Genomic DNA, 22,048 nt, shown 5'->3' on the forward strand with positions numbered 1-22,048 from the left:
TGATGTGCTGTTCTACAAATGAGGCAGATCTGGGTAATGGTTGATAATGTCTGACAAAATATGGTTACATCTTTACATAAATGTCAGGCAGAAAATACTTATTAAGATGTACCAACAAAATATTAAATGTTTTATAAACATGGGTGGCAGATTTCAAAAGACAAGTATAACATTAGCATTGTACAAAAAGAAATTCTGTTGGAAAAAATTATAATATTTGCATTCCAAAATACTGTTTTTACTAACGTTTTCTTTCTGTTGTTGTGGTTCAACCAAAAATTATTTTTAAATAATTTTATAAAAATTATTATATGGCTACCATATTCTTCAAAATATCTTCTTTTGTGTTCAGCAGAAGAACGGAATTCATACAGGTTTGGAAGAGTTTGAGGGTGGGTAAATGATGACGGAATTTTCATTTTTGGGTGAACTATCCCTTTAATAAGGTAGATTTATTGGCGGGCTTTTAGAAATTACGTTCCTAGCAGAGCCAGAGGCTAATGAATGGCGCACGCGGGAGGCAGGGCAGTAAAACATCCCCGTGAAATAAATACCCTTATCTAATTTGTAAGCAAGGTGCTAAATTTGTATCATATTCACCTTATTTTTAACGTAAGAGCAGGCGCGGGCGTTTTTAACTTGAACAAACTTGAATGTGTTCACAAACTTCCGGTTTGAGCCGAGTCCGGTTATTTTACCTGTACAAAAACAGTTCGTTGTGCTGCTGATGTTGCAAACTGGTACTTGTTATAATATTATTTTAATTATCTTAATCATAAAGACACTGGTTTGTAGAGAAGATAGTTGAATGTTTTTATTGCACCTTTAAATTCTTCTGTTATTCTAGTTATTAATTTAATAATGAATTAATTTAATTTAATTCATCTCTAATGAATAGCAAGGTCTCTCGCACATTTACAGGAAATAGTTTACTTGCGCATTAAAGAATTAGGTGAACATAAATTGTCATGGTATTTCTGTAAGTTATATAGGATAGTTGTAGGCGATAAAAGATTGAATAATTTTAAATATGCAAAATTTACAAAAACAAGAAGAGAAATAGAATAGGTGGCTTAAATGGCAGCAAATAGGGTTGTACAGGTTGGTCTGGATTTGGTCAGGTGCAAATGGTGAACTCTTTTCTGTTTGACTGTTACAGTTTCTCAGTGTCATTATTCAGGTGTAAATTATTATCCAGACCACTGCTGAAGTAGCAGCTAACCGTTTTGTCACGTTAAATTTGAGCCTTAATCTCCATAGATTGAAGGGCAAGAAGTTCCTCTGATGTGCGAGGATTATTTATGGGTGCTTGGCTAACTGTTATTTCCATGTTTCCATATGCCACTTTGAGTTTTGTAAATAGTGTCTTTTCAGATTGTTTTTTCCCTTCTGTATATGTAGCTACTGTAAATAGTCAACATCACTAAGTGGGGTTTATCAACCTGTAAATAAACATGCTTCTCTGTCGGTTCCTGTCCCGCTCTGAGCGCTTCCACCTCGTCTGATGTGGGGACGAAGTCTTCTAAACCGGGATTCATAGTTTGTGTAATTAATATTTTCTCAATTTGGAATGGAATACTAGCATAATGCTTGTACAGTATACACTTAATATGACATGGACATATGAAAAAATAATTATAATGCAGTTATACATAATTTTTTTGTCATTTACAACGTTTCTTAAAGTCATATGTATAGTATTATACCTATGATGGCTGCTAAAGTTACAAAGCATTGTTCAAAATTCTTTCCCAGGTTTCGCTCCAGTGTCTTTAAAGCACAGCTATGATCTCAACATATTTGGCATGGACATGGATGTTCACAGCTACATATGAGACGAAAGCATGGTGTCTGATCATCAAACGTCCCGCCACCACCTGTTTTCTTTGGCAGTCGGCCATACAACGGTCAGACGGGGTTGTGCAGGGTCAAGAATAAAGCTTCATAAGGTACTGAATGTAGAATAGAAAAGAGCCACAAAGACTGGCAGTGTGACGCACGGCCACTGTAGATCTCATCCCACACAGGAGAATGCTTATTCAGTCATATATTTGGAAACAAATGCTGCTTAAAGAAGGTAACGTCTCATGAAAACATCCTGGCGAATGCCTGTGACGGATGAGAATATGTTTCGCTTGATACCATCACAGGCACGTTTATTGTGTGCTGACAGAGCTGGTGCCCTAAGGCTGGATTAAGTACATTTGGCGCTCTCCAGGGGTCTGGAATTGTTCAGGTTGGCAGTTTACTGCAGGCTTAAGCCACAGAGTGTAACAAAACCTAGTGACAACCAAGCAAATAATATTTACAGCAAATACTGTCCCATGAGATCCTATACAAATGTTTGCATTGTTAATTTAAAGCTGTGTGTATTACAACGTATCATGCCACTATTAGAAATGGATCTTGCCTTAGGATTAAGGGTTTGGTTAATGCCGCATAAAGCACTAAGTAGTAAACTAAACCATGTAACTCGTCCCACACTATTTGGGTGATGGACTTGACTGATACCTCAAATTATGTGGTGTGTTGAATTGATGGCAAATCCGTATGAATTTGTATGATCTCATTCGTACATTTTTATATGATCTGCTCACGCCCCACTGGTGGTAAGGTTTAGGGGTGGGGTTAGTGCCGGTCTCGAGTCCCATGGAGGAGCTCCGGGAGGATGAAAGGAGTGAAGACAGTGAAAGATGAGAGCGGAAACGCTTATGTTGTGTTTTATTATGTTTATATGCAGCAGTCCGTGAGGGGCTGCCACTTTACTGTAGTTTTGTTTGTTTACTTTTGGATTCAAATTTATGTTTAATGTTTGGCGGTTCCTGCCTCTTCCTTCCCTGAACACAAACCTTGCTACAGGTTTTTTTTTTTTTTTTTTTTTTGATTCAAACTGTACAAATTCGCTACAATTTCACCAAAGTGTACAATAATAACATTTTCTCATGAGATCAGGTTAGCCTTATCAATGGACTAGAGTATTATACATATGGGTGGGCCAGTAAGCAATCACCTAGCAACTGCATGGCAACTTCATAGCAACACCCTGACATCCACCCACAGCAACCTAGTATATGCACAAGGTGTTCTTGTTGCTATGTGGGCGTAGGTGTGGTCAGGATGGGTGACAGACCGTTGTAATATGGTTGCTAAGGTGTTTTGGGTAGTTGCTAGACCGTTGCTATCTCGTTGTTAAAGTGTTCTAGGTGGTTGCTAGAATACTGCTATTTGGTTCCTGCAATTGCATAGCGTATCAACCTATATACACTCACCTAAAGGATTATTAGGAACACCTGTTCAATTTCTCATTAATGCAATTATCTAATCAACCAATCACATGGCAGTTGCTTCAATGCATTTAGGGGTGTGGTCCTGGTCAAGACAATCTCCTGAACTCCAAACTGAATGTCAGAATGGGAAAGAAAGGTGATTTAAGCAATTTTGAGCGTGGCATGGTTGTTGGTGCCAGACGGGCCGGTCTGAGTATTTCACAATCTGCTCAGTTACTGGGATGTTCACACACAACCATTTCTAGGGTTTACAAAGAATGGTGTGAAAAGGGAAAAACATCCAGTATGTGGCAGTCCTGTGGGCGAAAATGCCTTGTTGATGCTAGAGGTCAGAGGAGAATGGGCCGACTGATTCAAGCTGATAGAAGAGCAACTTTGACTGAAATAACCACTCGTTAAAACCGAGGTATGCAGCAAAGCATTTGTGAAGCCACAACACGCACAACCTTGAGGCGGATGGGCTACAACAGCAGAAGACCCCACCGGGTACCACTCATCTCCACTACAAATAGGAAAAAGAGGCTACAATTTGTGCGAGCTCACCAAAATTGGACAGTTGAAGACTGGAAAAATGTTGCCTGGTCTGATGAGTCTCGATTTCTGTTGGGACATTCAGATGGTAGAGTCAGAATTTGGCGTAAACAGAATGAGAACATGGATCCATTATGCCTTGTTACCACTGTGCAGGCTGGTGGTGGTGGTGTAATGGTGTGTGGGGGATGTTTTCTTGGCACACTTTAGGCCCCTTAGTGCCAATTGGGCATCTTTTAAATGCCACGGCTTACCTGAGCATTGTTTCTGACCATGTCCATCCCTTTATGACCACCATGTACCCATCCTCGGATGGCTACTTCCAGCAGGATAATGCACCATGTCACAAAGCTCGAATCATTTCAAATTGGTTTCTTGAACATGACAATGAGTTCACTGTACTAAAATAGCCCCCACAGTCACCAGATCTCAACCCAATAGAGCATCTTTGGGATGTGGTGGAACGGGAGCTTCGTGCCCTAGATGTGCATCCCACAAATCTCCATCAACTGCAAGATGCTATCCTATCAATATGGGCCAACATTTCTAAAGAATGCTTTCAGCACATTGTTGAATCAATGCCACGTAGAATTAAGGCAGTTCTGAAGGCGAAAGGGGGTCAAACACAGTATTAGTATGGTGTTCCTAATAATCCTTTAGGTGAGTGTATATACACACAGAGATTCTGATAGGGTGTTCTGGGTGGATGCTAGAACATTACTATGATGTTCTGGGTGGTTGTCAGAGCATTACTATGTGGTTGCATTGTTAGACTGTTGCTAAGGTGTTCTGGGTGGTTGCTAGTATTGCTATTTGGTTGCTAGGATTTTCTGGGTTGTTGCTAAGGTGTTGCTCCCACATCTCTTCATGGATCTCACCATAGATAAGTATACGTAGATGCCACATACGCGCCAGCCAACTTGGAACTGTCAGCGTGTTATGTATTAACTCAATATTACAGCGTTTTAAACTATGGTAGTCTCGCATAGCCAGACCTTCAGACTGACAGCAGAAGGTCTGGACTCTATTGCAGCTTTTCTTGGCCAAGGTCCGAGTTTGACTGACATGTGACGCAACCAATCACAGTTTGTTATATTCCACCTCATGTTTTGGGGCGTGCCAATATAATGTCGATGTCCCTACAATAACAGATGCCTTCGTCATGTTGTTATGTGTTAGTTAAGCAAAATCATTTGCTGAAGTCTATTGCAGATATAGATATTCATACATGCGCCTTACTATGGTTGCAGACGCACAGTCAATTTGCTCTCGAATTTTCACAGACCGGGTTTGACCGTTTCAATATGGCGGACGACTAACGCATAGCGGCCCATAAAAACAGCCGCTAAGAGGAATCTATACATCTATGGATCTCACTCCTCCTCCTGCTGTGCCTCTTTTTTGCATTGAAAGTTTTAGAAGAGCTACATTCTTGCCAGCTGACTCACAAGATAAGAGTTTTTATGTGTTAATCCCACGCCGGCGGCCTGGTAAGCTCCATCTGACAGCAAGCGTGCTAACGCTCACACCCACTCGCTTCTGGGAGCCAAGCCACACTCGTCCCTAAAGGTCACGTATATATAACGCTTATCTCCCCTATAAATCTGCCCTCAAGACCAAACACTTGCTCTGGATCTGTGGACTAAAGCCTACAGTGGGAAGTTCACAATTCCCAATGCAGCATTCCTGTATGAGCAAGGGTATTTGTAGGGATGCGTTTAAGTCCTACAATTTCAGTATCTTATATAAATATTAGAAAATATTTCAAATATACATATTTATATTTTGCTTGTGATAAACCCATCACTTTTGTGCTAAGAGCTTGTGGATGGTAGCCAGGGCGTTGCTATATATTTGCTAAGGTGTTCGGAGTGTGTTGCTAGGTTACAGTATACAGTTTCTAGGGTGTTTTGGGTGGTTGCCAGGGCATTTCTATGGAGTTCCCATGGTGTTCCCAAGGTTTTCACTGTGTGTTGCTATGTGGTTGCGGTCACCTAAAGAATCCACTTAATGTCACATTCAGTATTGTTTGCCATGTGATGTGAACATTTTAATAAAAAATAGTTTACGGAAGTAATAGCACACCTCTCCTCAACACATTTTCATGATTTAAGGCAACATTCAGGTCCGTAGCACAAAAGGTTATGCGCTGAAGTGTAACATTTAGGGTCATGGAGTTTGAAAAACTCATTCTTAATAATTGCATGCCTTTGCCTATATCACTTCATAGAATTTTTAAACGTCATTTGAACCTTACCCTGTACCCTAATATTAAAGTTTTAAAGGATATAATTGTTCAAGTTTTTTCAACTTTGAAACAGCTGGTTTGTTTTCAGCATAACAAGATCGTTATCTTGGACAATTGACTGAAAGTGAATGCAGTTGTAAGGACCACACACATATTGGGCTCTGAGGACATGGTCATGTGACTCGATGAATATACACAAAGTCCTCTCCAAAGAACAAAAAGTTGTGAATGCTATTTTAGCTTTCAGCGCCTTGACTCTATCAATATGTCCTTGTACGGATTAGTGCGCTAATTAAAATGTTAGCCGATTCTGTTTAGGAACATGCATAAATTTCAACACTAACCACATAGTGGTTACACACTGCCAAGGGGGTAATTTTACAATGTTCAAAAGTAAACATACTCTGACATGTTTTCCACAAGTCTTTCTCAACACAGAAGTTTTTCTGGCAAAGACAAGGTGTGAGGTGGAACTGTTGAACAACGGAAAACATAATCAGACTAGCTGTGGGAAATTTCTGACATTCCACAATTGGAAAAATGTATCTTTGGATGCAATGCTGAAAATGAAGTAACAATAGAGAGCTATTGGCTCACTTTGAGACTTCAGTCTTGATATAAGAATTACAGAGCCAAAAACAAATCTGAGCCGCTCTGGCTTACAACATGACACCAATTAGAATGGCTTGAGATCAGAATCACTTCTGTGCAGGATCCAAAATTAACACTCGCTGAGTGCCAAAAATCAGTAAACAATGGGTTTGGCCAGTTAATAAAGATAAAAAAAATTAGTTTTTTTAGGAACTGCAACATTTATACATGGTTTAATTCAAGCAGTGAGAATGATCATCTGAATTTTTATGATATAAGTGACGTTTGGAATTCTAATCAATGACATATCAATCTGTCTATTAATGTTGGAAAGTTAAAATAATTGTATTGTGAAGGTAAAGTTAATTTAATTATTTAAGTTAATTAAATATTTGTTAAAAAATATATGCATAATTTTTTTTTCTTCATTTTTTAAAAGAATTTTTTGTGGCAATTTTATATATAATGGCCACAACAACAAAAAAAGAACACTTTGTATAGCAACGGCTTTCCATTTTGGTCTCTTTCGCCAATGACATTTTGTACAATGACAAAATAAGCTTGCATGGCCTTTACCTGACAAAGTTTCAGGTTGCTTTAGATTAATGGGGCCATCATTTTGGACACGCATTACCGACCAGCGTGACAACCCGAGCGCTTCATTCACTCATCCATCTTAACAGCAAATTTAGAAACAACTGTGTTGTCAAACCAAGGTGCTTCGTCCAGACCAACAAAATAAATGGCGAAGAATGCGAGTCATGCTAACCTAACTATTTTTACTGCTCAATCTCAGTCTTATTTTAGCAATGATTTGGCATTTAGTGTGGGTTTTACATGAGGACATAAGTATGAAGCAAGCAGTAATACATTCAGAGTGGCCATTTGGCTTCAGTCATTTTTCAAAGTAGCTATTATTTCATGCACATAATATCTTTATGTGAAGGTATCTTGTTTAGTTGCTACTGACTGCCTCAACCTAAACTAAAAGTATTTTAAAAGACTTAATGCTTGAAGCATTGCAAACTCTGGTTAATCCAGCAACCTGAAGTGCCCATTGTGTGCACTTTTATTCTCAGGTACTAATCTAGCCATCAGATTTGAGTGTACAATTTCATATGTTGTGTGCATCATGAACCGTTTATAGTCTGATGGTTTGGACTTTTTATTTCAATAAACATCACATTTCAATGAGAAATCCATCAGGGAAAATATTGACTTGATCGTAGATAAGTTCATCGGAACCAAACCAAACAAAAATGCTCATATTTGAAGGGATGTTTAAGTGCTTAGGTATTAAAAAAGATAACTAGAGATGAAATATATTTCTCTGATATACAATAACAATGGTATATGTGTCATGATGATACATTGATCATTGATCTTATTCTTTCGTGCACAAGTTGAGTATTAAAATCATGGTCCATGAAGTAAATGAAGGGTTACTCGGTTATCACTGTTTAACAATATTTTTTACAGCGCCCTTCAAAGTATCATTTTGGACAATTAAATGGAATTATTCTTGGCGTGAAATGCGATTTATTGCTATGTTCTTTAGGAAGCTTGATGCTGTGTGCATTGTTCTTTCCCTAAAACTGCATTATTGCATTTATCACAGCTGTCCAAAAACATAATTCGATGTATATAGGCACACATATGATCAGTTAAAGGTGTTTTACAGTTTGAAAATAGTGAAAGAATTGTGTCCTGATCACAGTTCGTTCAATAAAACACCAGACAATGCCCATTGTATAATTTCCCATGACACCCACCGTCTACCAGTGCCCCAGACTGGCCTGTGATCACTGCGCTTGCATCATTGAAGGCGAATAAAGTTCAGGGTTCTGCAAGTGGAGATCAGAGCGTTATAGTCATAAACTACACATCCTGCAATGCATTGGCCCACTTTAAAAACCTGAGAACAGAAAAGCACCAGTAGCTGCTGATTGGTTACGATCACGGCAGTCAAGTCAAATCGAGCCAGTCGGGTTTCTTATGTGGTTTACAGGTGTGGACGTCCACAGTTTCCTCACAGTCCCTGCACTCGACAGCGCAGCACCATTTGAACTTGCACTCGCATTTGGTCACACGTTTTACACGGGTGGTGTCGTACCCGCGGCCGCAGCACATGACCTCGCAGCCGTCCATGCCTCTGGAAGACTTGTTGCACACCCGTCCTGCTGTGCCCAGAGAACCTGAAATATAAAAATGCAAGGGTTTTCAGTTACAGTAGTACAATTATTCCATTGTTTGAGTCAATAGGCCAAACGTCTTTTCTGAGATCAGGAGCTTTACAGAAATGTACCATGTCTTAGTTTTTTTTGCCATGTGCTATTTTCAAGTCTAGGTCACATTCCGCCCCAAAACCAAAAAAAGAAACAAATTATAATAAAATAAAAAATCTAAACGTTATTTATATTTAATAAAAGCATGCAAAATCAAGCATATTTTAGGACCTATTTTAAGACTTATTTTGCATTATGACTTTACGTTTATTGGAACTGAATAATAAAAATGTGCTTAATCGTCATTAAAATATTGGACATTTTGGATTTTTATAATTGTCTTTATTCTGGTAGTTCTCGTTAGATTGTCATTACTATAATACTTTTTAATACATGTAATAAATTTAAATGATTACTGTATTACAGAAAAAAATACTTAAATGCAATAATTTGTATGTAAATGAGTGTAACAATTAGAATTCAATGTATTTTTTTTCCTTTGCAGTATTACAAATTGGAGAAATGTGCTTAATATTGGTACAATGCAAAATCTAAATAGTCCTTAAATTGAAATATGACTCTTTTTTGTAAGTTTTGCCCAGTTAAGGTCCTTACACACTGAGTCCGAAAGCGTTTTTTTGTATTCGTCATTCAGTGGCTCTGAATTGTCAAAACACCTCTCAAAATGCTTGCTACCGATGCGAAAAATGCAGAAAATGACTTTTTTAGGACGGACGAAAGTTTCTGAGACATGTGTAAACGTGATTGACACAACGTGAAGTAATATTTATTTTTTTATGTGTGAAAATTTCGGACGAGAATTTTGGACTCGGTGTGCAAGGACCTTTATGAACAAAAACACTCAACACTCAGCTCTTTGGTGCTTACCCGCCGATCGGTCCATTAGGCAATAGTCTGGAGAGTTCTCAACGTACACCAGATCGTTTTTGGTTGTTCTCTTGTATTCCCGGTCTGCAACCATGAAGCCTGTACCATCCTGGTTCATCATGACCTCCACAGCAGTATTGTACTTCTTTCTCAAGTAGTCCCCTGTTCGCCGGAAATCAGTCATAGCCAACCAGCATGTCCTGAGAGCACATGACCCACTGACTCCATGACACTTGCATTCAGTCTTCATAAAACGCTTGACTGCCTAGAGAAAACAAAACTCAGCCCATGACCTATGAACCACTCCATAACCCAGATTAAACCGTTAAAAGTTTTTATAATTAGCTTGCTGATTCCCCCCCCATTTGAGAATCTTGACACTTACCATTCTCCCACAGCGGTTGTTGTGCAGATTCATCAGTGCTCTGGCATCTTTGACCATCCTCTCTCTGGCATCCACAAAAGCTTTGGCAAACTTGATACCGTAGTTAATGTTGTCGCTACAGCCGCCCCAGTCGAAGTCCCCTTCTTCATCGCTGGCTCGGCCTCTCCTGTGTGTGTCGCAGCCGCAGATCTTCAGCTCTCCTTGACTGCATGCCCTGGTGATGGCATAAACTACGCCCGCAGAGGAAATTGCATAAACGAATGCTGTTTCACGGCTACCTGATGGAGGAGAAACATTTTCATATTAGCATGTTAAAAATGTGGTACAGTTCTGTGCTTCACAGAACTTTCCTGTAGCTCAGTGGTAAGAGCATTGCGTTAACAATGCAAGGTTGTGGGTTCGATCCCAGGGGATTGCACATACCTATGTATAAATGTATAGGATAATGCAATGTAAGTCGCTTTGGATAAAAGCGTCTGCCAAATGCATAAATGTAAATGTAAATGTGCTTCAAAATGAATTTCATGTTTAGTGTATAATTTCAGTTTAGTGCATGAAAAATTGTTAATGTGAAAGCTGTCATGTGGACACATGAGCGCACCGGGTAATGGATGTAAGAGGTGAATCGGAGTTAGTTTGCACTGGAACTGTGGCGTGATTTGCATGAATGTGAAAGCAACTCGCACTTGGGTGCACACTTGTTCAGGAAGTAAAGCAACCTGTGCATGTGTTTTAGTCGAGAATGATATCATTAATTGGTGATGATTTACCTTGGAGACGCGTGAGAGTGAGCATGTGTAACCAGTCCTACTCCACCTGCTCCAAGCAGGACTCGAACCAGCGTCTCTGGCATGGGAGACGGGAGCGCTAACGCTAAAGACGCTAAAGACCGCAGCCGCTAGCGCGCCTCTTGAGATCAGGGGAGTGAGGTTTACATGCACAGCTCTTAGTGGCCTACGTCCGTTACACATGCAGTGTCATTATGTAGAGCGAGTGCAATCAGATCAAATGAATGGCTTGCTTTCTCCTCAAAAAGTCAGTTTGCAAGCAGCAGAAAGCCACCTTCATGTGATGCACACCCAAGCGTCATTCACTCTGCTGCGCATATTAGCACCAAACTAATACAAAAACACAATAAACTGACCCGCGTTCTACTTTCTGTCACGCGCTGTGCATGTTTTTGATGATGAAAGATGAATGCAAATGCATCAGGGTTCAATAGAATCAAGTGAGTGTGAAACCAGACAATCGCACTCAGACCGCAGCAAACGTGCCCAATGTGAAAGACCCCTTTATGCCAACCTACGAATGGCTTACTTACAATTACAGTTGTCAGAAAGTGTTTTAACATTAAAAAAGTAACTTTTCAGTAGTTTTAAAAGAGACAAGCAAGCTGATGAGGTGTAATACTCTTAATATGATGTTTAAATCCACTGTGCTTTTGTTATATCAACTCTCTAACATCATCTTTAGATTTAAGATCCTTGGCTGAACTAAGTGCGGGAGGCCACCCTACAGCTTTCTAACATTCGACTGATTCAAGCTGACACTCCTTCACCTTTAGTTTCTTTGGTCGATTGCACTCATAGCCTTGAGGTGTGTTTTTTTTTGCCAAAGTAGCGCAAAATGACCCCTATTTTGCTCATTTTCCTCCTCCAGCTCACGCACTGAGCCAGAACAGAGGGTGATATGTCAAAAAGAGCAGCTTTGTCTGTCTGCCAGAGTCATCTGCACAAATATTTACATCTCCTATTACTGTTTATACATCAGCCTGTAGAGAACCCCCTCCGACTAGCCACTTGTATTTGGAGAACATCCACTCTCTCTCAGACTTTCGCCTATTCTTGCGGAGACCTTTTTGTCCCTACCAGCATGTAAAGCTGTAATGCATTTACTGTACCAAGTAGTGCTAGGCGGTATACCAGCTAGCTCTTTATGCAAAATATGCTTTCTTATATCTTTCTTTTGATTTTGGTGTGGCTCTGACATGTTCATGACAGGTTGGGTGAGATTCACCTCTGCACACAGCTTTATTTGAACTAACAGTTTGATACTTTATGAAATATGGGGTTTTTAAATATGATACAGAGATGCATAGTTCATGTCTTATGATATGATGATGATGAAGTGTAGCATAAATACTGACTGCGCAACATGACACGGCCAAACACAGTGCGGTCTCGCTCCAGCGTGCTGCAGTTCCAGCGATGGTGTCGGAACTGGTGCTGGCATTCTCGGATCCACTCTTTGGCTCCCTCTCCGATGGATTGCATGAGGTCTGGGTGTCTTTGGCAGAGTTGCCTCTGTTTGTTCACCAGCCCTGGAATGTTGTCGCATATGACCCGTGCACCTAATGCCCCAATGTACCTGCAGAAACAAACAAATACATTGTTGACTAAGCATCTGACAAATGAATAATTGTAGTTTGCCATTGCAGTATCTGGCAGTCTTGTGATAAGAAATAATCTTGTAATGCATAATTTAATCCATCCCACTTGAACATCAGAAAATGACTTAGTCTTCTCTTCTGGGTCATCTTTATTTGAGACCAAACCTTCAAAGTTCATGTTAGCCACTAGCTTGGCACACTTTTTTTTATTTGTTTTTATGTTAGCCACACTTTAATACACGGTTCTTTGGAATGCTTAATTCTCACTTGTCAATCATTCAGCGGTCAAATATTTTTGCGTAAAGACCACTAAATTGAATAACTGTCTGTTTTCCCAGGCAACAATTTCCTGTTGTACTAGTTTCTTCTCACATCATTTCAACTTAAATCAATATTTCATGCCCATTTCTTTGTGATAATGATACCCCTATGATATTTTACTGTCAGCAAAAATGTTTTCCTCAAGGAGTCTGAAAGAGATAGTTCACCTAAAATAAACTTTCAGGCCAATCTCATGATAAAACGTAACTATTACAAGGTTTTTACGAAGTAATTAGTACGAGTGTAAGATTTTATTTTTTAAGCGTATGAATGGTCTACCTCTAATCTAAACCGTCAGTGAGGCGACATGAGGACGACATGAGATTGTATGAATTCATATGAATTAGCTATCAATTCACCAAAATGTAAAATAGTTACGAATTGCCATGCTAAAATTCTATCATCACATACTCAACCCTCATGTCGTTCCAAACCTGTATGACTTTCTTTCTGCTGTGAAAGATGAAAAACAAAGTTTTGGTCCATAAAAAAAAAAATTCAGGCAAAGAAAGTCAATGGGGTCCAATGTTTTTGTTCCATAGAAGAAAGAAGTCATACAGGTTTGGAACAACATGAAGGTGAGTAAATATTTTTTGGATAAACTATCCCTTAAAGGACTATTTCTTACTCCATAATTTAGGACATTCCAGCATGTCCTATTTCTTATTGTTCTGTGTTGAAAAAATGCAAAACATTTGCCATTCTGGTATTGATATTTGTGTTGCAGGTGTAGTATTCTCCTATCCTACACTTTCTGTTGAAGCGCAGCACACAGACACCTTCAGCGAAGTTTACGCTGTGCTCACGCGCCCTTGTCTCCTTCCCGGATCTCGTTCTCCAGTCAGTCGTGTCTGGGTTTGTGTGACAGCGCTCCGTACAAACCTACTGAACAATTTCCACTCCTCTTATGGCTGTCCCTGTCCCTATCGCTCTCCCCCCCTCTCTCTCTCTCTCTCTCTCATACTGACATATAGTGCAAACATAAGACCTAATGAAAGACTTATTCCTCTCGCTATAGCATCCATGGGAGGGCCTGGTATTGCCGGCTTTGCACGGTTGCCCTGTTGATCCTTGACACACAGAAACACAATCTCGCTCTGCCTCTCTGTTCCAGAACACTTATCAGCTGCATGCGGCCGGGATTGGGAAAGGCTGCTGCACGTGAGCCAGAAAACCGCTACGCGTGAATTGATTGCAACGATGACAACAATCCCCATAACTGTATAAATTACCATAGGAACTGAGAGATATTTATCACCACTGACTCACATGGATTTGGGCATGCCGCCATGGCTGTCTTGCGGACTCATGCCGTCGAATCCCCGCTGCCTTATTGAGGGCAAAAGGGGCCATACGTATAGTTATTTCAACAGAGATTATACAAATGATAACCCTCCTTTTCCCATTCATGAAATACTGTATTATTGTCTTATCGTGTGCGTTTGAGAGAAACCGAGCATTCATTTTTAATTGAAAGTATCAAAAAATAGCGTGGACTGAGATTATGTTGTTTACTCAGCTGTGGGGCACTAGGCAGTGTGCTGACTATGTTGATACTGCTACCTCTGAGACGTGATGGGGAACTTTTGAATGCTGCAATTAGACGTTTTTAAAGGCGAAGTCTGCCATTGTGTCATCATGTCTGCTGTTATACAACGAAGAAATGGAGATGAAAAGCAATAACTTCTGAACCAAGTCACTTCAGATCTATATCACCCCTAGCAAGTGTGTTTATATGGTGTGTTAGCAGCACACAAGTAGGTCTGCTGATCCAGCCAAGACCTGTTATAGAACAGTCTGTAATGTGTTGATCAATGTCAGGTTAAGGCATCAGACTCCTCTGTCTTTACTAACAATTGCTCTGAAAAATGATTAAACACAGGACTGTGTGCATTTCTGCCAGGCATCGAGAGCTAATTTTCTCTCTTCTTTCTTGGTCTCATTTTATCTGACTTTTTCACTAATATTATTATTATTATTATTTTTTAGAACTTTTCATTTGTCATTAAATATACCTAACTATAACTGTACATCACTCTTCCTTCAATGTTAAGCTCTGGACTATGAATGGAATTGGTCTAGACTGAAGAAGAAGAAGAAAAACAACACACACACACACACACGTATGTTTGGTTAACTATCTTTGTGGGGACTCTCAATAGACGTAATGGTTTTATACTGTACAAACTGTATATTCTATCCCCTTACACTAAACCTACCCATCACAGAAAACTTTCTGCACTTATACATTTTCAAAAAAACTAATTCTGTATAATATTATAAGCTTGTTTCCTCATGAGCATCTCAATTTAGGTCCCCACGGTGACAAGTCCCCATGAGTCTGTGTCCCCACCGGGATAGAAAAATATGTACACACACACGCGCACACACACATATATATGAATGCTTTAATGCTTATATATGCTTTTTACATTATTTTTAAGTCAATTTAGACTGTAATTCAATTAATTTAGACTGAATATAAATGTATATTTATGTTTCCTGAAAAACTGGTTTTATTAGTAAAAAAATATATTTTTTATTATTATCATTATTTTGACATGGTTTACATTTTTGGAACTATAAATTACTTTTAATGTCAAAATCCTAAAGAAATGCTACTGTATTTCTTGTACTTTTCTAGATGATGAAAGTTGTGACTTTCTGCTGGGTGGATCATAAAACTGAGAAATAACAAGATCACGTTGAGTCAAACAAAAGGACGTGAGTCATATCTAGAGATGGAAAGAACTTGAGTTGGAATATTAATTAGAATGGCAGGAAGAGGAATTTACTGAACTGCAATGCAAAGAAATGTAACTCAGTTAATGCATTCTGGGAAATGACGTGTTCTTCCACCCTGATATACAAAGGTGAATGTATTAGGCTACATATGATGATAAGCTAAATACAAATTTAAATACAAGTTTTTTTTTAAATGCTTTTATCTCGATAAACTTTGCTTTTCTAGTTAAAAATTTGTCATATGCATTTCTTTGAATTTCTCTTAATTTAAATTTTACTTTTACTTATTCATCTATTAATTTCCATCATAATTTGGAGACATTCCTGATGTGATCAATCGAGATCCTCCCGGATAAACTGAAATTCCTATTTTTAGTGTTTTAATGAACGATTCTTGTTTTGATTGTTCCCAAATTGTAATACAAATTCAGTGAGTGTACTTTTAGGATTAGGTAAATTACGGTGAACAACCTAATACTAGCTAATTAACTGACAGCAACAGTTCTATTAGTTTTATTTTAGGTCTTTAAAATTTTAGATTTCGAAAAGAAAATGAACCAGTGCCAGGCTCTTGTGCCACTTTAAATAAACAATTAGAAACACCTACCACCAAGACGAGTCCACACTGGGAGTAAACATGAGCAGCATTAGGATAAAGAGCCGGTAAATCCGGTGAGCGCTGCCGCTCGGTTCACGGCGTGACAGAAATCCGTTACGCGCGCGCGGTCTCTCCCTGCATCCAAGTCCATCAAACTCTCGCATGTTGTAGGCCTACACGGGCAGTTTGTAAGGGAAACAAATTATCCAAAAAAAGTAAACGAAATGTCACAGGTTCATTACGGCTCTTGAGATACTGTATTCCTCATAATTCAAAATAATGTGGTTAATATCGATAAGGGTGCTGTGAATAAAAAAGAAATATCCGACCATATAAAATATTCATTAGTATCCAAGTGAGTTCCTTTCACTCGAGCAGCAGGAGGAATCTGAAAATGTCTATGTTAAAATAGTTATCACGGTTCCTAATTGCGTCCGGACCGGTCCATTGGTTGAGGTACAGTAGGCTATCTGTCCCGCAGAATCAGATTCAGAGGAATATCTCTGGTTGGTGGGGGTGTCATTGGCTGGCGCTCATTGGCTGGAATCAGCACGAGGAGACGAGATGAATGAGCGCGCGTCAACACACATTTCCTGATGCTGTCACAGATAACAGCCGCGCTTTTCAACACACTGTCAGACGCCGAGGCGTTACTCTTACAACTTACAAAGAAGTAAACTATCGGTTTTGGACTCTGCAATGATGGTAAAACCATGACATTTTTGTAGTACCTTGGATTAATATAATAATATTAGTGTATGTCTGATTATAAATGCAATATTGCTGTACATTGCCGTGACTCACTTGTTCGAAAGTGTTTGGAAACTTAGGCTACACTTAAAAATGAACGAATGGCTTCGCAATTATAACAAATAAACCAAGTTCCTCCTATTTTAAAGGCAGATAGCACAAGATCAATATTTCAAGCAAAAAAATAAAATAAAAATATCTATCTATCTATCTATCTATCTATCTATCTATCTATCTATCTATCTATCTATCTATCTATCTATCTATCTGCCTTAAACATGCTTCAGTATATAATGTAATATCAGGCCAGACATCCAGTGTTTGTTTTGGTATCAACATGCCAAACTGGCCTGTGCAAGTCTATATATAACACAATGAATATCTTCTCAGCAAAGATAGTAGCCAGTGCTCATATGGGACGTGACATTGTAAATGTATATAATAACCCCACCTTGCTCATAAAATACACCACTGGTATTAAATGGAGGGGGAACTGTTTCACACACAGTAATGCACAGTAAACAACAAAGAGCTCCAGAAAGAATGCACTATCCTTTAGCTTCCTACCAAGATCATTAATGGATGAAATATGCACATTAGGGGATACAACATTAGTTTTCATAGTATCTATTTTGTTTGAATGCCACTTATTTACTTATATTAAAAGAATATAAATATCTTGTATTAGAAGTTTGGGAATTTTTTGAAAATACTTGGAAACAGACATTCATATATATATATATATATATATATATATATATATATATATATATATATATATATATATATATATATATGTAGCCTAGTATATACTAGATTACAGTATAAGTCCTGTGCAAATTAATTAAAAATAGGTTAAGTGTGCTAAGATTACTAACATTAAGTGTTAGCTAGTGACACTTGCCTGCAGAACCACCACTAAATACTGATTAAATACCAAATCTAGTTCCAAAGGTAGCTACTATTGGAGCTCATACAGTGCTGAGCATCACTTGTATCATTTTGTTGTCTCTAAACAGAGTATGACCAGAATACTTAACCCTTTGGGACCCAGGATGTGCACCAATAATTAGTGACATGTCCTTTCTGTACTGAGAGGTCAGTGCCCTCCCCTCCCCTGATCTAGAGGAGCTGGTGATTATAGCAGTGTGTGGGAGACAGATTTCACCAGGCCAGGCATGCGTCCCTGTCGGCCTCGCAACCTCGACCTACTGTCCCAAACAGGAATGTTAATTAGCAGCATCCACCAGAGGGGGTGACCATCCCCTGACACAGAGGACGTCTACAGATAAACCAGTGTAGTCAGCAGAAATAGCAGCACTGATATTTTAAGGGACATTAAAGGAATAGTCAAAATTGAAAATTGAAATACTTCATTATTTATGAAGTACATAATGTAAAGAATGACAAATACAGATTTTTATAGTAGCCTAGATTTCATTTATATTATATTAGATTGAATTTTTAAAATAGATTAAATGATATTTTCAAGTTGTTGAGCCCAGTTCTAAACTGAATAAGCAGTGAATTTGCGCTTGACTGGAACCTGGTAAGACCATTGTGACCAGGGGGGCAGAGTGGCACATACTTCATGCGTGTTTGCTTCGCTGTTTCCCGGGCCACACACACTCGCACACATATACACACACATAAAGAGGGGATTTAGGATTTAGGGAGAGGCTCCTGGCTGGTTAAACTGTGATCCCTGCTCCTGTTAGTCTCACATGGATGCTTGTGATGCATACACATTTTTCACACGCTTTGTCCCGAGTTTAAGACAGCAGATGCTGGAAGATCTAAGGGTCAGTTGTGCTTTCATTATAACGTCAAAATGAGAATCATACATTGACATTGACTCATTTCTGAGTGAGTAAGTGTTTAAAGTCACCAATAAAAGCAAAATTGTTAACACTTATTTTTATGGAATATTTACTATAAATGATTAGTCTGTGCATATCATTATTTGTTTAAATTAATGTGCCCTTGTAATATTTAATCGAAATAACTCTCTTACAGTGTCATCTCTTCTCTTCTCTGATGACGTTTACTGGCGCGAGGGCGGGACCACCTGTCACTCACATGAGATCGACCAATAGTAAACCACAACCATCCAATCAATTCCTCATGGACAAAATCAAGTCCCGCCCTACATTTTCTGTGTTTGAGATGCAGTTTCACTTGGATATACTTCAAAATATAGGGAAGAAAAGACTATGGCAACTTCTGTTTCATGCTGACTTATATATGATCAGCTCATTAAGAGGTAACACTTTATAATAATAACATTCATTATTAGATAACTCTCTGGAAGACTTGATTCTGATTGGTAAAAATCAGACCAAAAAAACGTGTCTTTCTACATTTCGTACATAACTGTGCTTCACGTTTTTAATAGTACTTTGTGCTATTTCTTCCCAGATCATAAATCAATTTATACTTAATATTCAATTTCAATCAAATAATTTGGTAAATAGAATTTATTTTATTGCTGACAGTCACAGTAACTTCATATGGGGAGCAATTTAAGGTCTACTAGCTCTAAGAAACTTATAAGAGATCCATGTTAATGAGCTCTCATAAAAAATTACAACTCATTGACAGGTTGTATTTAGATGGAACGGTTCTGTCTTTAACTTACACCTCTTACTTCTTTTATTAGAATTTTTTTGACTAAAATACTTCAGGTGCGCAAAATGAGCAATGCATTTATTTTGCAATCCTAAATACTGGAACTCCAGTCCAAAGCTTTTCTCCTGGTTCAATTTAAACTGCAGTATTTTTTAATACTTTAGTCACACTTACTGTCTCTGCTGTCTGTGATGTGTGGTGTTGTGTCTGCTTTACTGAATACTGTCCTCTTTACACTAAAGGATCTTGTTGAATTAATTGTTCTTGAGTGCAAAACAAACATTTAATATATAAGGGCCTGGTTTATATAGGCTTAGATTAAGCCAGGAATAGGCTTTAGTTCAATTAGGAGGTTCAAGTAACTTTACAAACGTGCCTTAGAAAAAAACATTACTTGAGACAAAACAATGGCACATATTTTAAGATATGTCAGTGCAAGTTGCTTTCAGTTAAAACTGCTTAAACATGCATTTTAGTCTGGGACTAGCTTAAACCTCGTCTGTGAAACCGGGCAAAGTTTTTTATTTTTATTTTTTATGAACACAGAAAAGAGATCAATAATTACTGACACAATGTACAACTGGGGAAATCATTCAAAGATTCATCACAAGGGGATTTGTCTTCTGTTTTACTTTATTAGAATTAAGAGCATCATATAAGACAGCTTAATTGTTAATGCAAATTTCTTAAAAATTAAACATGTTAAATTTTTTTAACAATCATGAATCATATTTTTTTAACAATCATGAATCATGTTGTCTTTTTACATGTATTGCTTTCCAGTAAAAGTAACATTACAGTAGCAAGGTAGAATTTTTTTTTTTCATGATGCCACATGATAATAATGAAAAAAATGACAGATCATAGAAAGAAGGTTACTGAGTTAATTCTTGGGTTAAGAATCAAGTTAAATCACTCCTTTGAGTATGCAGATCATTGCCACAACTGCATCACTATAAGTCACGATCATCGATCATTTTAAGGGCACTCTTCACCCAGCTCAGCGCAGGGTTCACACAGATACGAAGACCCTTCTGTGTGACAAAACTGTTAAAAAGAAAATATCACAGTTTACAAACATACACAAAACAATTCATTTCAATTCCGCAAGATTTATGATGACAAATTACACATTATGAAAGTTTAATACAGTGATTTGCCTCTATTGTTTACAGAAAGAGGAATTTAAATTAAAACAGGCAACGGCAAAACTCACATGATTCCAGGCTTACTGCAATCCACGTTCGTCTCCACGTAGGAAGTAACTTTAGTGATGCTGAGTTTTCTTTGATAATACTTAAAACAGCATCCGTCTGGCATATTGGCATCTGTGTTGAAAAAAGTTATTTACTTATGTAAGAAATTGACTTCTCATAAACATTAATCGTCTAAGTTAATATAAACATTGAAAAAAAAAATCATTGTATCACTAATTCACTCTTAGAAATGAGTTTCACGCTGACAAATAAATGTTTGTTGATACATGTTAATTCACATCATTGAACAGATAATGAAGGATTTGTTTGACTTACTGTTGGCCAGTACACCAGACTGGAGGAATGCAACCGCCAGAAGTCCAACAAAAAGGCAAAGACAATAATGACGCATGGCTGCAGATTTTGCTTCTTGAGATAACACTGATAACAACAGGAGAATGGCCAACAAACTTCACCATGGACTTTAAAGGTAGAAGGGGAGGGGGCGAGTGTGGTTTTGGTAAGGGGGCAGGTTATAGGTGAGAAAATGTTCCACTGCGAATCATAACTGAAAAAAAGAGTGCTCACAGGTCTTACAGGAAACAGTAATGTGGTTATTTCATGTAGCAAAACTGCAGCTCACATATGACTCACCATTTTAATCTTAAAGGGATAGTTCACTTTGAAATACATTTTTGGTATGTTTTAGCTTACCTCAAGTGCATCCAAGATGTAGGTGTCTTTTTTTCCGCAGTAGTTTCAATTTTGATATTTTTAGGTCAAACCGTTCTTGTCTGTCAGTCATATAATGTAGGGATGGCTGACGCGAAACAGTCGTTCCGAAGCTTTGCGAGATCCCGAAGCGCAGATGTTTCGAAACATTGATCCGAAGCGTGATTCAAAACACCCATGTCACGTGACTATGGCCAAACGAAGCCTCGAAGTGTTTCATCAGGTGTGGTCCGCCGAATCAGCGTTTGATTGACACGGTCGGGAACAGACCACACAATCGCACATCTGTATAAAAGTGAAATCAACGCATATTGATCTCGTGGGTTTTTGTGAGAGGAGTTTGATTTTGAGATAGCGGATTTTTGGTGATATAGTGACATAGTGTGATTTGATTAGTTATAGGCTATTTAGGCTTACATTTAAATTTACACAACACATTGACTGATAGGCTAGAGACAGACAGAGTACATATAGTGACACATTAATAGATACATAGATATAAATATATATAGACAGTTAGATTAATAGATAGAT

General features: G+C 38.3%; 1 protein-coding gene and 1 long non-coding RNA gene across 4 annotated transcripts; both read right to left on the bottom strand.

Moving 5' to 3' along the window:
- Positions 1–7,416: 7,416 nt before the first annotated feature.
- wnt2ba (wingless-type MMTV integration site family, member 2Ba) lies at positions 7,417–17,050 on the bottom strand. 2 transcript variants are annotated; one of them, XM_082189643.1, is made up of 6 exons: positions 16,218–17,050; positions 12,302–12,522; positions 10,156–10,433; positions 9,771–10,035; positions 8,591–8,852; positions 7,417–8,501 (listed from the first exon to the last, which is right to left on the bottom strand). In XM_082189643.1, exons 1-5 carry the CDS (start codon positions 16,370–16,372, stop codon positions 8,623–8,625), a joined length of 1,149 nt encoding a protein of 382 aa, XP_082045769.1. In that variant the 5' UTR covers positions 16,373–17,050; the 3' UTR covers positions 7,417–8,501; positions 8,591–8,622. The 2 variants fall into 2 exon arrangements, with proteins under 2 accessions (XP_082045769.1, XP_082045768.1); XM_082189642.1 differs by having other exon boundaries at positions 7,417–8,852; positions 16,218–17,048.
- A 3,151-nt stretch (positions 17,051–20,201) lies between these two features.
- LOC309513592 lies at positions 20,202–21,642 on the bottom strand. 2 transcript variants are annotated; one of them, XR_014211488.1, is made up of 4 exons: positions 21,497–21,642; positions 21,119–21,350; positions 20,803–20,914; positions 20,202–20,633 (listed from the first exon to the last, which is right to left on the bottom strand). It is a non-coding gene; the product is annotated as an uncharacterized lncRNA (long non-coding RNA). The 2 variants fall into 2 exon arrangements; XR_014211489.1 differs by having other exon boundaries at positions 21,119–21,374; positions 21,497–21,511.
- Between the last annotated feature and the right edge of the window lie 406 nt (positions 21,643–22,048).

This window comes from Leuciscus leuciscus (genome assembly GCF_965113295.1).
Source record: "Leuciscus leuciscus genome assembly, chromosome: 14".
NCBI lineage: Eukaryota > Metazoa > Chordata > Actinopteri > Cypriniformes > Leuciscidae > Leuciscus > Leuciscus leuciscus.